Genomic DNA, 17215 nt, shown 5'->3' with positions numbered 1-17215 from the left:
ATGGTGGTACCCATGTCCACTGCACAGCAGTGGTGCATCTGTGCACCCCTTATCCAGTGCCTGAAGGGTTCCCACCAGCAGGGGAGTCCTGGGAACCCCAGACACAGGACTGCAGGTGCAGCTCGGTCGTCGAGCGCATGCTCCGTGTGTGCAAGGCCCTGGGTTTGAGTCCCAGCACTGAGGGAGACAGAAGCAGACTCCTAGAGTTAGCTAGAGAACACTTGTAGATGTAGTCTCAGGGAAGGGAATTAAGTCAATTATTGGTGTACTAGATGCTGGAGCAGTGCTCTGTAGACGAATTTCTAAATGGTCTTTTTAAATAAAAAACACGGAGCCAAATATTAGGGGTAAAAGCCTTAGAGATCAGGGAAATAGGAATAGCCGACCTTACCTCACCAACCCTGCAGCTTCCAAATGTGAGCTACTTCCTGTCTACCCATGCTTTTATTGCCTTGCTGTTCTGCCCTCTCATTGGCTCTTAGTCCAGCTACCTCACTTCCTTGTCACTGCCTGTCTGTACAGACCTCCAGGTCTCTATGGTTGGTATTGGGATTAAAGGCATGGGTCACCACACTTGGCTCTGTTCCCTAGTATGGCCTTGAACACACAGAGACCCTGCCTGCTAAGTGATAGGGATTAAGGGTGTGTGCTGCCTGACTTTGTTTACTTAAAATGGCTGGCCTTTCCCCGCTGATCTCCAGGCAAGCTTTATTTATCAAAGCACAAATAAAACATCACTACAGCGCACAGCCAGCAAGAGCCTGGTATGGTTCTAGACATTCCCACACTGATTCAGAAAGATGTCTGCAGCAGATTGTGTGGTCGGAGAACACAGCTGCTGTCCGTGTCAAGTCATGTGCATTCAGGAAGATCTGATAGATCCTCCAAGCTCTGACAGTGAGTTGCCTCCAGGGGGCGGACTTCCAGGTGACATTTTATAAGCCCTTTTCCTTGTTTGAATTTTCTCTTCTGTGTGTTTTAGACACAAAGCACTTCCCTGCACATAAGCGTGGGTGGTTTTTCAACATTGCACTTGCTGTTGTTGGCATGTCCAGTTAGAAGGCAGAGGTTAACGAGTGCCGTGATGAGAGACCAAGGGGGACATCGTGAGAGATGAGGGTGGGGGCTGTCGGGAAGTGTTAGGAAGTTCCTGCCCAGGGCAGTGGGCAGAGGAAGAAGTAGAAATAGCGGGCACTTGAGGAGGATGTCGCTCCTCATTTTGAATAAAAATGCTGATTGGATGTGTCTTGATATTATCTGTCCTTGGTGTTACCAGACATTGTTCACAATGTGACTTAGCTGGCAGTGCTCCAGTAAGTCTCACTGTACGCTACTGGCAATTTGAAAACTAATTCATTATTATTGTGCAGGAGCGAGTGAGTGTCCATGTGTGTCACTGCATATGAGTTGACAGAAGACAACCTTCTCTTCCACTGGCTATCCACTGAGCCATCTCTCAGGCCCCATTACTGGCACTTTCTAAGTCCTTCCTGACTTTGACCCAGCGTGGTAGGGACCTTAAAGCCATTCAGATCTTCTGACTGGGACTTCTCTCCTGACCACAGTGCTGATGTCTCCTGTCACAGCACCTAGTGCCCCTTCCCTCCAAGTGCCCATTGGACTGTTGAAAGGGCAGGCAAAAGCTTGTTGGAAGGTGCCAAGCAAAACTGCTCACCTGGAGTACCTTCCTGAGTACCTGCCTGCTACACAGTGTCATGGTAAATGTGAAGCCATCTTATCCCAGGGCAGGACACGTGGGGACCCCTCACCTCCTACCTGGATGGGACAGTCTTTGGTGGTGCAATGGAGATACTTTCCAACTTCAAGTGGCCCCTTCAGGCCCACACCTCAGCCTTGTGGACCAGGCATGGAAATACAGTTGGAAGGCATACATTCTGTATATAAATATTTAAAAGTTGTAAATTTCACCAACTTGACCTTTTAATAGCCTGAAAAGCCAGACCATTGAGTCGGAACTGGACGCGGGCAGAGGTGCTGTCTTGCTCCTGACTCCACTCATCAGCAGGACCTGGGATACACCAAGGCCCTGTGGCCACATGAGGAGGGGTGTGTGGAAGCTGGCAGGGCACTTGGGGTCCCGTATCGTGCAGACCAGGGTGACATTGGCTTCCCCGCTGTCACATCCCTTCTGCTCTCGGGGTCCCGTGACCCTCCCACCCCTGCAGTCTTTAGGAAAGGCCTCCACTTTGCTCTGGGCAGTGTCCTGATGGCCAGGGGTCACATGGGACTTCACAGGGCCCCGTTTGGTTTCACCTCCATTTACACCTCTCTGAGGGAGACAGTGGTCTGAGGAACAGACATGATAAGATTGGATACTTCTTCCTGGGGTTTGGAGTAAGTTGTTTAACTTTCTCTGTCAGATCTTTCCTGTCTAGAAAGGAAAGTGGCCGACGCCACCACTAGGCTGCCTTAGGAGGAAGACGCCCACACATTTCTCTTTAATTAGCAGCTGGGACCCTTCACGGTGTGTGGGAGCTTGTTTCCCATCTGGGGGTCAGTGCAAACTGCTTGTCTTTAGATGGCATCCCTCTTGGATTTACTGTCTGCCATGTTGGTATGAGAAGAACATCGGGTGTTTATATTATTCCCTTGTATTTTGTTGTGATCAAATTAGGCAAGTGCTTTTATCACAGTAATTATTCCTTGAATACTACTGAAGGAACCATGACCGAAATCTACTTATGGAAGGAAGAGTCTATTCTGGCTTATGGTTCCAGAGGAAGAGTCCATAATGGCAGGCATGACCACAGGCAGCCAGAGGAGGAAGCTGGGAGATCACATCTCACACACACAGAGGAAGTGGGGCGAGGTTATCAACTCTCATAGCTCACACTCAGTGACATACTTGCTCCAGCAAGGCTCCACTTCCTGAAGGTTCCATCTGTCCCCAAACAGCACCACCTACTGGGGACCAAGTTCAAATACCTGAGACTGGGGAACACCCCATCCAAACCACTTCAGGAATGCTGTGTCCACTAGGATAGAGATGAGTTCTGAAGCTCGTAAAGGCCTGCTCTGAGGGACCCCAGATCCTCCTGTCCTACCTAGGAGAGATGCCCAGTGTGGACCCAGTCCTTGGTGGTCCTTAGCCCTTGTCCAAGCTCTGCCCACAGCCGTCTCTCAGGGAGTGTGGGAGCCAAAGTGGAGAAGGCGGAATTAGACGGAGTGGAGCTTGTTTGTGAGTGGAGATGTCCTTGGCAGACAGTGTGTGTGTGTGTGTGTGTGTGTGTGTGTGTGTGTGTGTGTGTGTGTGTATGTGTGTGTATGTGTGTGTGTGTGTGTGTGTGTGTGTGTGTGTGACTAGGGATTGGACCTGGGGCCTCACAAATGCTAGACGAGTGGTATGCCAGGGGGCTGAAACCCAGAGCAATTCCTAGGACTTTCTGTGTAAGCTACAGTAATGCTTCTGTTTCCACCCTCTCCTCAGGCTCAGTGTTTAGAGAGCGAGAAGCATGGAGTCCTCAACAAAATCCTGAAAGGCAACATTCGCCTGGGAAAGCTAGAGGAGAGGGTGAAGGTAAGCAGCCATCAGTGCACCCCACGAGAAAGGGCGCCTCAAAGGGGAGTCTGTCTCTCACACAGGAAGAAAAGCTGTGCTGGGCTTTGCTGGCAGACGGCACCTTGTACCTCCTCAAATAAGCTGTGGTTTGCTGCACAGTGAAACACCAAGCAATTATTTGTTTAAAAAAAATACAAGGAAGTCTGCTGGCTCCATGGTTAAATGATGTCACTAAAAAAACGTGGTTTTTTTAAAAGTTTTTTTTTTTTTTAAACATGGAAATATAAAAGCTGTACACAATTCTTTTTTGTTTTTTGAGACAGGGTTTCTCTGTATAATAGCCCTAGATGTCCTAGAACTCGCTTTGTAGACCAGGCTGGCCTTGAACTCACAGAGATCTGATAAAAGCCATGTGCCACCACTACCTGGCCCCCACTTCTTTTTTAAGAAGAGACATATCAGCTTGGTGGTGGCGCACACCTTTAATCCCAGCACTTGGGAGGCAGAGGCAGGAGGATCTCTGTGAGTTTGAGGCCAGCCTGGTCTACAAAGCCAGTTCTAAGACAGTCAGGACTTCTACACAGAGAAACCTTGACTCCAAAAAAAAAAAAAAAAAAAAAAGAGAGAGAGAGAGAGAGTTCTTTTTATTTTATGTGTCTGAGTGTTTACCCAAATGTCTGTCTGTACACCATGAACATTCCTGGCGCCTGCGGAGGTCAGAAAGTAGCAGATCCCCTGAACTTAAGTTATAGATGGTTGCGAGCCAAACCCAGGTCTCCTCTGGAAAAGCAGCCCCTGCTCTTAAGTACTAAGCCATCTCCCCAGCCTCCTAGATGTATTTTTTATTATTTTTATTTGGTTTTGTTTTGTTTTTCCCGAGACAGGGTTTCTCTGTGTAGCCCTGGCTGTCCTGGAACTCACTCTGTAGACAGGCTGGCCTTGAACTCAGAGATCTGCCTGCTTCTACCTCCCAAGTTCTGAGATTAAAGGTGTGCACCACCACCTCCTAGCAATTTTTTAAATATTTATTCATTTTTTATTTTATGTGTATGGTTATCTTGTCCGCATATATGTTTGGCCATCATGTGGGATCCTCTGAAACTGGGGTTAAGGATGGTTGTTAACCACATGTGGGTGCTGGGAACTGAACTTGGGTCCTCTGCAAGGGCAGCCAGTAGTTGTGACTGCCGAGCCACCTCTCCAGCCCCAAGACTCATTTTTCAGCTTTATCGTATTTAGTGTCTGTGTGTGGTGCATGTGTGTCTTGGCTGCATGCAGCATGCGTGGGTGACCTAAGACAGTTGATGGAGTTTGTTCTCCTTCTTGCTTCATGCAGGTTTCCTGGGATCACACTCCAGGCCTTGGCAGGTGGCAAGCAGCTTGCCCACTGAGCCCCACTGAGCACTTCCAAAACTGACGTCAGAGGTTTAGATACATAACTCTCGTAGAATTGATATCCTAACATAATCCTAATGGTCGGTGTTCATATTCACTCTGCCTTAAGAGTTGGCTGGGCGGACTGGAGAGATGGCTTGGTAATTAGAGCCTTAAATGTTACGTGAAAGGCCTGGGGGTGCTTGAGGACCTGAGTCACACGGAACGGGAGGTGATGTTCCAGTTGCTTCTCTCTTTTTTTGTTGTTGTTACGAGAGAGTGAACCCAGCACCATTTGTATGCTAGCCAAGCACTGAGCCTCTGAGCTGCATCCCAGCCCTTGCTGAGTTCTCATGTGAGACATCGTTGATAAAGCAAAACAGTGTTGACATTCTTTCTCAAGCTGCCAGTCGATGAAAGGATTGTCCATGAAGAATGCAGGTGTAGGCATGTGGCTCACTGCATAGAGCTTGCCTAGCACTATATAAAGTTGGATTTGACAGTGCACACCTGTAATCCCAACATGGGAGGTGGAGGCAGAAGGATCCTGAGTTCAAAGGTCACCTTCAGCTATATATGGAGTTTGAAGCTAGCCTGGGCTACACAAGGCCCTGCCTTAAAAATAAAACAAACAAATAAAAAATGCAGTAGATTAATTTTGTAAAAACATCCAATTGGGTCTGTGATGCAGATATTTTATGTTTAATTTTCATGTTTAGCATATTAATCCCAGAAAAATCAGACATAATATAGATTAGAAATTTGGTTTTTTCTTTTCAGATTTTATTTTGTTTTTAATCATGTATGTGTCTGTGTGTGTGTGTGTGTGTGTGTGTGTGTGTGTGTGTGTGTGTGCATGTGAGTGCAGGTGCTCTTGGAAGCCAGAAGAGGGAGTCAGATCCCCTGAAGCTGGAGTTACAGGTGGTTGTGAGCTGCCCACATGGGTGCTGGGAACTGAACTTGGGTCTTCTGTATGTATGTGCTCTTAACCGCTGAGCCATCTCTCAGGTTTTCTTAGACCTGAAATTCTTTTGTGTCCTTTTTAAATTTTGTTTTCTTGAGTCAGAGTCTCACTGTGTCCCCAGGTGACCTCAAACTCATATTTGCCTCTGCCTCCCAAGTGCTGGGATTACCCACCAGTGTTATACATGGCTGGGGCCCAAATCTAGACCTTTGTGTGAGTGCCAGGCAAGCACTCTTCCCAAGCTCCAGCTGCACATGGTCCTTCAGTCCTTTTTCTTTTTTCTATTTGGTTTTTTTAGACAGGGTTTCTCTGTGTAGTTTTGTGCCTTTCCTGGAACTCACTTCGTAAACCAGGCTGGCCTTGAACTCACAGAGATCCGCCTGCCTCTGCCTCCCTAGTGCTGGGATTAAAGGCGTGCGCCACCACTGCCTGGCCCTTCAGTCCTTTTAAAGCCCAGACTTGCCTTCCAGTTCAGCGTTGTCTGAGGCCTACTCAGCCAATCAGCTCTGACTCCCAAGAGGCGCTTGCTCACTGCCTGCCTTCCCTCAGGAGTACAAGAAGCAGGCAGCATTGAAGCTGGGTGACATCCGTCATCGCCTGGCGGAGCAGCAGGAGGACTTCGCTGGCAAAGCAGCTCAGTACCAGAAGGAGATGAGGTACCTGCAACGGATGCTGCAGGAAAAGCAAGAAGTCCTGGACGAGGCGCTGCAGCAGAAAAGGTAGGTGCATGAGCCTGCACACGTGAGCAAGCAGCAGCCCAAAGAGCACCTCAGGTGCCCGCCTCTCACTCCACTGTTCCTTTGAGGCAGAGTCTCTCTATCATCGGGGGCTTGCATTTTCTCAGCTAGACGGGAAGCCGGCCAGCCCCACAAACCTGTCTTTTCCCACCCTGGGAACTAGAGTTACATGTGTGTGCCTGCTTTCTTACTTGGGGCTGGGCTCCAAACTCCAGTCCTCATGGTTGCATAGCAAGTGCTCATAATCACTGAGCCAGCTCTCCCTCCAGCCCCTGTTCACATTTTGTTCTCTTTCTCTGTCTCTGTGTCTGTCTGTCTGTCTGCTTGTTTTTAGACTCTGTGTAGTCCATGCTGGCCTTCATTTCAAAGTCTTTTTGCCTCAGCCCCCCAAGTCCTGGGATTGCAAGCACACATTAACAATACTTAGCTATTATTTAAAAAAAAAATAGATGGTCCATTGTCTTAGGGTTTGTTCTATTGCTGTAAAGAGACACCATGACCATGGCAACACTTTTAAAGAAAGCGTTTGATTGGGGGCTTCCTTACAGTTTCAGAAAGTCCATTATCATCATGATGGGGTGGTGGGGAGCATGGTAACATCCAGACAGGCATGGTGCTGGAGAAGTATCTGGGAGCTACGTTTGTAGGCAGCAGGCAGAAAGAGTGACAGAGAGACAGACAGAGAGAGATGGGGTGGGGGCTTTTGAAACCTCAAAGCCCACCCCCAGTGACACCCCTCCTCCAACAAGGCCACACCTCCTAATCCTTCCAAACAGTTCTTTAACTAAGGACCAGGCATGCAAATCTATGAGCCCATGGGGTCTTCTTACTCAAACCACGACATTCATCTTTATCTTTCCCTTGTCATCCAGGTGTGGTAGCCTGTGCCTGTAATCTTGGGAAGTGGAGGCAGGAGGATCAGGAGTTCAAGGTCATCCTTGGCTACATAGTGATGCCAGCCTGGGCTTCGTAAAACCTTGTCTCAAAAAAATACTCCTCCTTTGGGACCAGAGAGGTACACATGTGGTGCCCAGACATACATGCAATCAAGACACTTATACACATAAAAGTAAAAAATAACATTTTTAAAATCCTGTACAAAAATAAGTTTTTTTTATCACTTTGTATTCTGAAGTTTTGCTGTGTGTTCAAAAGTTTCTTCTCATTCCTCCACTGAGTATAAATATTACTGTGTTATAAAACACATGGATTCTGGGACTTTGTGTCTTTCATTAGATCTAGAAAAATTTCAGTCATCATCTGTCTGGGTTATTGGTTTGTTTTGAGACAGGGTTTCTCTGTGTAGCCTTGGCTGTCCTGGAACTTGCTCTGTAGACCAGACTGGCCTCAAACTCACAGAGATTCTCCTGCCTCTGCCTCCCAAGTACTGGGATTAAAGGCTGGCCCTGAACTTCTGGATGATCCTCATGTGCTGTGAAACAATCCTTTTCTACATTATGAATATGTATTACTCTCATTGGTTTAAAAAAAGCTGACAGGCTGGTAGCTGTGCAGGAAGTTAGGTGGGAAAGCCAAACTAAGAATGATGGGAAGAAGGAGGGAGGAGTCAAGGGAGATGCCAGTCACTGCTGAAAAAACAGGACATTTAGAAATGGAGTAACAAGCCTGAGCTATTGGCTGAGCATTTATAAGTAATATTAAGAGTGATTAATTGGGACCTGAAAGTCGGGACAGAAAACATCTGATTACACTTATGCCTCAGCTTTCTGAATGCTGAGATTACAAGCATGCATCACCACACTGGCTAAGAAACACAATTACACACAAACATGCACGCACACACATAAATGTGTGTGAATGTCTGATTGTTTCTCAGAATGCTTGTGGAACCCAGATTAGGTAAGGTCAGGGCCTCTTGCTGAGTCCTGTACTTGGTACCTTTCAAAATTTCCAGCTGTTAGCTTTTCTGATCTACATTTTCAGTGGATTGTCTGTCTGTCTGTCTGTCTTGTGCTCAGTCTTTCTATTTAATTTTCTCTTCATCTGTGCTCAGCATTGGGCCTTCCCAGCCCTGAGGTTTTGGTTCAGCACCATTGTGAGACTAAAGCAGGAAACAGACCTTGCAGGTTAGGGTTCTGTTTGCAGTTAAGACAGTTAAGAATAAGTTGCTCTTTTCTTGTGTTTGTTTGACTCATCAGTACCGGATGTGCTTGAGCACAAGTGGGCGGGAGGTGCATGGGCGGGAGATATGTCAGGAGGTGTGCTTGCCTCTGATTGGACCTGATGGGAGGTGTGATGAATTACGAGTTTTGCCTTTTTAAGCCCCAGCGAAACATGACTGGTGGCCATTTCCTGGGAACCTGGTGTCCATCCACCTGCCCATTCTTTAATTAAAATGTCAAATTTGGCTTTAAATTGTGGTAGTGGTCTTATTCTCAGCCAGTGGGATTAATGTTTTCTGGAGGTCCCCAGCAAGATTCAGACCACCCACCCAAATTTTAAAGCTGGACTTTTACTCTGGAACTCCAGGGCTGAGGGGCTACCTCCGGAGGCACATGCTCAGACTATCGGGTGAACTGCTGTGCTGAGAAAGCAGCAAGCATCTCCGGAGGCCTCCTGGGGAGTCATAGTCTGGTCTATTCTGTAGGATCCCAATCTGGGACAGGGAGGGGGTTCCGCTGGACCTCAGTATTCTCCCATCAGGACAAATAGTGAGACTTGGTTCTGGTTGGTTGGAAACTTTTGTCCATCTGTCTGTTTTCAGTATGTGGATGGTCTGTTTGCCATCTCTGCCAGCCCACCAGCCACCACCGAGCCATGGCTGCTTTTGAGCTCTCTGCTGGGTGGATTCGGGTTAGCAGGAATTCAGATGTCTTTTGGTTGTGGATAACATTGAAGTTGTTTTATGCTGTTCTACTTCATTGGAAAGCTGGCTCTGAAGGTGAATGATTGCTATGTCTTCTCTTTACTCAAGCATATTGAAAAGTTTCCTCTGTGTCCTGTGTCAGTTGAGCCGCCTGGGACTGTGACAGGGAAAGGAAAGCAGAGGAGCCAAGAGTTAGATTTGGTTTCTGTGAACATTCTGTACCTCAAGTTAGCTTAAACCTCGTAACCTGGATGTGACAGCTAAAAAATCTATGCACAGGTAATCAAGAAGGAACCATGGGATGTGACTCTATTTGGGATATAAACAGCATGTGGTTTGCCACCATCTTTAGGCAGCCTCCTGGTTGGCAGCCATCTTTGCCAGGGATGAAGACAGTAGATGTCATGTGACTTCATTTGCAGTTGTTATGTTTGAGCCTTTGGTAAATCTGCCTTGTCATATTTAAAGTAAGTTCTTGGTATTTGCAAATTTATAAATATTTTTTATTTCTCTTAATATTCAATTCATAGTTTTATGTTCTACATATGTTCAGTTTAAAAAAAAGTAGATAAGATTTCTTTTTACTTTATTTCCTTTTGGCCATTGTTTTTTTTTTGGTTTTTTTTTGTTTGTTTTTGTTTTTTTGTTTTTTTGAGACAGGGTTTCTCTGTGTAGCTTTGCGCCTTTCCTGGGACTCACTTGGTAGTTCAGGCTGGCCTCGAACTCATAGAGATCCGCCTGGCTCTGCCTCCCTAGTGCTGGGATTAAAGGCGTGCGCCACCACCGCCCGGCTGGTCATTGTTTTTAATTGACATAATAGTTTGTTTGTTCTGTGTGGTTCAGGGAGTAATGTCCCACAGGCATACTTTCACTTTTTAATTAATGATTAAATTAAGCATCTAGCAAACCAAAGTTAAAGAGTTAATGGTGGTAGGTAGTGTTAACCTAAGTAATCTTTATCAATAAAAAATTGGGAGCCAAATATCGGGGTAAGTACCTGAAAGATCAGAGAACCAGGAGCAGCCCCCAGTTGCTTCCTACCTCTGCCAGTCCTCCATCCAAAAGGGCCAAGACCCTCTCTCAGCCCCACCTTACCACTTCCTGTTTTTTCTCTCTACGGTCCTCCAAACCTCTGTGGTCAGTTAGTGGCTGGTCCCACTCTCTAACTCCAAGCAAGCTTTATTTGTCAGAACATAATCAAAATATCACACAATATTTCCCCCTTGTTGTCTAAATAAAAGCAAGGGTTTTAGCTAACATAGTAAAACTATATAAGTACAATAACTATATACAAGTATATACAGGCAAGAATTACATTAACAATGTCTAGTCTATTTGCATTTAACAAATTCAGAGAAAAAAAAGAACTCCATTATCTATCTTACCTTGTTGAGTCCAAAATGTTGTACCTAATTCACTTTCTATCCTAACTTGTATTACCAATCCAAAACTATCTTTTGATGTCTCTCAACTTTATACACTTTACACCTCTTTTGTGAGTTTCTTTTCTGAATTTGGTAACAAGAAAAACTATAACTATAACTGTCTAGTCTTCAGCTCCATGAGAGACCTAAGAAGGACATAAAATTACCCGAGTAAACCGGAAACAGAGCAAACAACTTCCAAAATTAAGAAATGACAGAAACAGCTGGCTGCCTGGACAGTCACCCAAGGTTCCTCTGTAATGTTGGGGCATCCATCTTCAGCCTGCAGGCCTGGCATATCTGACATCCTTTTCTGTGAAGCAGGATTTTAAAGGACTGCTCTGCCTTGTCTTGGCAAAATTTTTACTTTCTTTTGTGTCCTGCTTGTCCAGCAGCATACTGTCAGCAGTCAAGGCAGGGGCATTTCTTGCCCAGTGGCTGACTTTCGCCACAAAGAAAGTAAACTCCATGTGGAGTTGCTTTGATGCTCATCGTCTTCTCTGAAGTAGATTTGTGCTGCTGGGAGCAGACATGTCTCACTGCCATTAGAGAAAAAAAAAAAAAAAAAGAACCTTATGTTATTAAAATATCTTAAATGTCATATTCTGTAGATCTCTGAAGTGTTTTTTGTTTTGTTTGTTTGTTTGTTTGTTTGTTTGTTTTGGTTTTTCGAGACAGGGTTTCTCTGTGTAGCTTTGCGCCTTTTCTGGAACTCACTTGGTAGTCCAGGCTGGCCTGGAACTCACAGAGATCCGCCTGGCTCTGCCTCCCGAGTGCTGGGATTAAAGGCGTGCGCCACCACCGCCTGGCTGTCTCTGAAGTGTTTTGAAGACCACCTGTCTATCTAAAATATATCTCTTTGACTTTGCAAACCTTGAAAACATACCTAGCCTGACTGTAAGTTTGATTGTAATAGGTGACTAACTACTAACCTGCATTTATTATCCTAAATAGCTTGTAATAATAACTTTCAAGGACTAGAAATTTACAGTACATTGTTAAATGAGCTGTATAGGTACAATACCTTAAACAAGGGTAGAAATGTAAGTACAGTATGTTCTAACAAAAATAACCTTAAATTTGTATTTTTGTTTAAAAGTAGATGTTGCCGTGTGTCGCAACACGGGTGTATGGGTTCACGTGGATCCATGGAATTAAGATTCAGAGGCATCTTAAGAATGAATATAGCCTTTCATGGCTGCAGGGGGTCCAGCCTGGAAGGACTGAGCACTAACCCTTTGCCTTGGGCATTTTTATTCTCTCTATTACAGTTTAGTCAGTTAATTTCCATATGCTCAAAACAACCTAAAAGGAGCTCCCAACAATACAATGTCAAGTGCAGATTCCTTGATTTGTCAGGTACCATGGTTTTCCATGTTTCCTGAATCAAGATTTGCATAGGCCTTTGTATCCTTGTGAAACTCCCACAAAGGATTCACATAGAGGACAACGAGGGAATCAAAAGGTGTCTGCTAAACAAAGATGGATTAGGGCTAGGTGCTCACTCTGGAGCCAGGCCAGGTGCAGCTCAGCAGGAATGCCTTCACAAGTAGATTCAATAATCTATCTTTTTTTAAAAATTTATTTATTTATTGTATATACAGTGTTCTGCCTGCATGTATGCCTGCAAGCCAGAAGAGGGCACCAGATCTCATTACAGATGGTTGTGAGCCATCATGTGGTTGCTGGGAATTGAACTCAGGACCTCTGGAAGAGTAGCCAGTGCTCTTAACCTCTGAGCCATCTCTCCAGCCCAATAATCTATCTTTTTATCTTATCATTTCTATATCCCCCTTTTTTCTTTTCAGAACAGGATCCCTGAATCTAATCTCCTTTGTTCAGCTTTTTTCCTGACCATTACCAATAACTACTTGTAACCAACCACCCTAAACACTGACAAATATCTATAACCCACTGAACAACAACAAACCACCCACCCCACCTCTTGGGAGTGTGGGTGTTGTGTTCTTAAAATTACTTCCTGCTGACTGGGGGTGATGACATCTTTAGGGGACCTTGAAAAAAAAATTGGGATAATTTTCAAGTCCTGGGGGAGCTAGCTGTATCATTTGTTGTCCAGTCTCTGTATAAAGTTCAGGGCTTATGTCAAGTCCTGGCTAGAGTAACCCGTGAGGCTGGACCATCTCAACTAGCCACCTTGAAATTGCCCTGAGCAGTTTGTAGTCCAAAGCCAATCTTTTGGGTGGTATTTGTCAGCTTCATGGCATTACCACAATCCAGGCGGAATCATCATTATAAAAGGAGGATGGGGCCCCATAATGATGATGATAATGATGGGGCCCCATCCTCCTTTTAGAGACTTCAAAGGTCACTGTTAGGCATGGTCATAGTTCACTGCAGAAAACTTAAACATTTTAAATGTCATATGCAGCAGACCTCAAAGAGGTTAAAGGAACATAATTTGTTATGTACATCCAGAGTACAAAAACTTAATTCCTAGTAACCTGATAGAGACTCAAACCCGAAATCAAGTACAAGAAGGTAAAGACTTTTTCTAGAATCAGTACTCTATATGACAATTAATATTATGACAAAAAGTTTTAAATATACGTATATATTAATCTTATAAATTTTGAGGTAATATTTATACCTTAAGAAAAGGTTTTAAAGAGTCAAAATAAAACCAAAAGATTATGAGATTAGTGTCAATAGAATAGTCCCTTAATTTTTTATTTTCTTCTGTTCTCATATCAGATGACTCTTCTGACATGAGACAGAGATTTTGGGTTTTCCTTTAACAAACATGCTTGAGTTTAGAGAAGGAGAGAGCCATTCTCCTACTCCAAATCCAGTTTTAATTTTTTAATTGAACTGGGACTACAAAAAGACCATTTGCATTAAATGTCTGTAGAGAAGAGCAAAAGCAAACATTTGGGAAGATTTATGAAATTTTATCCTGTTGGAGATGTGATATTCCAATAGGCAAATTTACACTTTTGGGACATTTTCTCTGGATGATTTGTCCTTTTTCTTCATATGTCTCATTTGTCCAGTGGTCTTTAGATTCCTTAGCTGGATGTCTTCGTTCTCCTGGAAAGATTAAAAACAAAACCCTGCCCCAACCCTAACTTTGGCAAGTTATAGCTGATCAAATGAAAAGCATATGTTAGTTTTATAAGTTAGTTTAGATTGAATGGTCACACTGTTAGATGAACTATCACCTCTTCTAATCAAGAGGTCTCTCTTTTTCGAATCTGATCTTTATAATTGCTTTATGGTTTCTCCTGAAATTTTTGTTTTATCTTCTAAAGCTGTTCTATCATCCAGAGCAGTATGGTTTTTTACAATAGGCATTAGGTCATTTAATTGCTCTGTGAAGGAGTTTACCCCATGGTAACAGGGAATGACTGAACCAAATTTGACATGGGGCCCTGTAAAAGGTCCTCCAAGGCATTTCCTGGTGGTAAAGGGTTACCTTGTTTGTTCCTTGTTGATCTGCATTCATTGGTGCCTTTGCTGCACCTTCTGCACACTCCAAAAGGCCTTCTGTTTGGATTATTCCTAGAAAAAAACATTGTTTCTAGCAATGCCCTGCCTACAATCCCTTTTTAGGTGACCTGGTTTACCATAATTAAAACATCTGACATTTTGATTTTTCTTCAAGCCTCTGGAAATCACCCCTCCTATCCAAACATCATCATGGTTATAAGATTGAATATTGACTGTATCTTGGATCCATTCCTCTATGGGTGCTGATCTTGCCTTTAAAGGCCTAATTACCCTTTTGCATTGTGAATTAGCATTTTCAACAGCCAAAGATTCAATTATTTGTCTAGCTTCTGGATTTGGTATCATTCTACAGCTGAAGTCAATCTTTGTAAGAAATCAGTGAAGGTTTCTTTTGGGCCCTGTATAACTTTAGTAAATGACTCAGTTCTCTTTCTGACTTCCTTCAGTTCTGTCCCAAGCATTCAAAGCTACTGCACAGCATAGATCCAGGGTGTGGTCATCATATGGAGACTGTTTTTTGTATAACAGCATAATTCCCCTCTCCAAGAAGTTGGTCTTGGGAGATTTCAATACCTCTAGTCCTGTTTCATTGTTCAGTGGTCCTAGTCTCATCTTTCTACCATCTCCTCCACTGTAATTGAGGACCAGGTTCCAATACTGCTGTAACCAACTCTCTCCAGTCTTGTGGGTCAATTCTGTTACTAGTTGACCATGAATTTAACATCTACTTCACAAAAGTGAATGCATGCTTCCTTAAATCTCCTCAAATCTTACATTTCCGCAGGAATCCAGTCAGCTCTTACAAGCCTTGGGGATACCTGTCATTTGGTGGTTGTTCCCATAAGGTGACTAGATATATTAAGGTTGGTTTTTTGATAACCTTGGGCTGTTGCTCTCTAATTTTATAATGTAATGGTGAGGTTGATTCTCCTTTAAATTCCTCTGTCTGTGTCTGAATATCTCTAGTATCTGTTTTAATATGTTTTTCTAAGGCTTGCAACTTATCCGTTAAAATTGCATTATTTTCTTTAGTAACCTTTTCTAAGGCCTGTGTCTTGGCACGCATATCAACTAATTTTTATTATGGATAAAACAAGAATTACCAAACCAATAATATTTTTAATTAACATTACATAAATCCCAGCTAAGTTAATTATCTCCTCATTTAATTGTTCCATTTTTAAACCGTCCATTGTGGAATCATACAGAGACCTAACTCCTTCCATCACAATAGTGTTTCCCTTTTTTTTGGGAGGGAGAGGGTTTGAGACAGGATTTCTCTGTGTAGTTCTGGCTGTCCTGAAACTCACTCTGTAGACCAGGCTGAACTTGAACTCACAGAGATCCACCTGCCTCTGCCTTCCTGTGCTGGAATTAAAGGTGTGGACCACCACTGCCCAGCATGTTTCTCATTTTTTAATGTGGGAAAGGCTCACTCTCTCTCTCTCTTTTTAACTAATTCCCCTTTAAGAATTCCCAGTTTTCTCACCAAATCGGCTGACGATGACAGTGAAGTGTGAGGCTGGCTGTCTCTGCATAGCACATCTGAGCGGAGAACACAGGCGGTGCACAGCCTGGCTGAGGACAGCTGCTGCTGATCACTTGTCAGCAGTGAGGTGGGAGTCCAGGGAAAGCCCACAACCCTTGGGGAAGAGGAGCCAAAGAGCCAGGTGTCTGCACCGCTGATGGGGGGGGGGGGGGAGACACATGACACGACGAAGACATGTGAAAGCAGCAGCCATGACGGCAGAAAGCGAAAGCATGAAGCCGCCTGAGGGCAGAGCTGCCGGTGCTGAGGGGCTAACTTCAGCAGTGTTTGGAGCCCAGGTGCCTATGGAATTTGGAACTTGTGGTGAAAACCCCAGACTTGCTCAGAGGCTTTGGGAAGAAAAGGAAAAGCCAACGCTGTGGTGACTCCAGTGGGTGCAGTTCCTGTGTGCAGCTCTGGCACATGCCTGTGGCTGCAAAGCCATAGGCAGGCAGCTGTTTTGTGAATTTGTGCCCCAAAACTTGGTTACCAGATGAAGAGTTAATCTAATTAATCTTAATCAGTAAAAAAATCAAGAGTCAAATATTGGGGAAGAACCTGAAAGATCAGAGAACAGGGAGCAGCTGCCAGTTGCTTCCTACCTTTTCCATTCCTCTATCCAAAAGGGCTGAGATCCTGTCTCTGCCCTGCCTTATCAGTTCCTATCACTTCTGTCTACAGTCCTCCAAACCTTCATGGTCAGCTAGTGGATAGCTCCGCCCTGACTCCACAAAAACTTTATTTGTCAGAGCACAATCAAAATATCACACAACAGGGCTGGAGAGATGGCTCAGAGGTTAAGAGCACTGCTTGCTCTTCCAAAGGTCCTGAGTTCAATTCCCAGCAACCACATGGTGGCTAACAACCATCTGTAATGAGATCTAGTGCCCTCTTCTGGCCTGCAGGGATATGTGCACTGTATACATAATAAATAAATAAATTAAAAAAAAAAAAAGAAAATATCACACAACAGCAAGTAGGTGCATATGTAGACAGATATTAAATTGGGTTCTCCAAACATGCTGCAGAAATTGAGTAAGGCAGCCTGCTGGAGTCCTGGGCAGAACAGAGTCCCCTCCAGTGAGGCTTCCAAGTAAAAGAACAAACAGCAACAATAGAAATGTCATCATCAAACTGCATGTTACAACATCCTGCAGAAACCAGCTGGGGAAGTTGAGGCAGCCAGCTGGAGTTCATGACCTTTCTCTCTAGGGCTTGTCTTTCCCATGGCAGGCACTTGTGTATCATGGGGTTGATATAGTCATATCGGTTAGAAATGGCTCACCTTCTAGTTATTCTCAGGGGCACAGTGCTTATAAAATAACCTTGGGTTCTTCCCTCCTGGTCACATCGTCAAAGGCCATCCCACC

At 44.4% G+C, this 17215-nt stretch overlaps 1 protein-coding gene across 4 annotated transcripts in view; it reads left to right on the top strand.

Moving 5' to 3' along the window:
• The window catches only part of Cep89 (centrosomal protein 89), a 56275-nt gene that overhangs the window by 37792 nt on the left and 1268 nt on the right, over positions 1 to 17215 (top strand). For 3 of the 4 annotated variants that reach the window (XR_009381668.1, XM_059274896.1, XM_059274887.1), the window contains exons 17-18: positions 3449 to 3538; positions 6408 to 6577. Coding sequence is in view for 3 of the 4 variants with exons in the window: in XM_059274896.1 (XP_059130879.1) it covers positions 3449 to 3538; positions 6408 to 6577 (260 nt within the window). In the remaining variant the exon portion in view is untranslated. Of the gene's footprint in view, positions 1 to 3448; positions 3539 to 6407; positions 6578 to 15101; positions 15353 to 17215 lie in introns of those variants that run through there. The other variant, XM_059274903.1, reaches the window with a different exon arrangement.

This window comes from Peromyscus eremicus, chromosome 1, assembly GCF_949786415.1.
Source record: "Peromyscus eremicus chromosome 1, PerEre_H2_v1, whole genome shotgun sequence".
Taxonomy (NCBI): Eukaryota; Metazoa; Chordata; class Mammalia; order Rodentia; family Cricetidae; genus Peromyscus; species Peromyscus eremicus.
The sequence above is the reverse complement of the archived record's forward strand: the minus strand, read 5'-3'. Positions and strand labels throughout refer to the sequence as shown.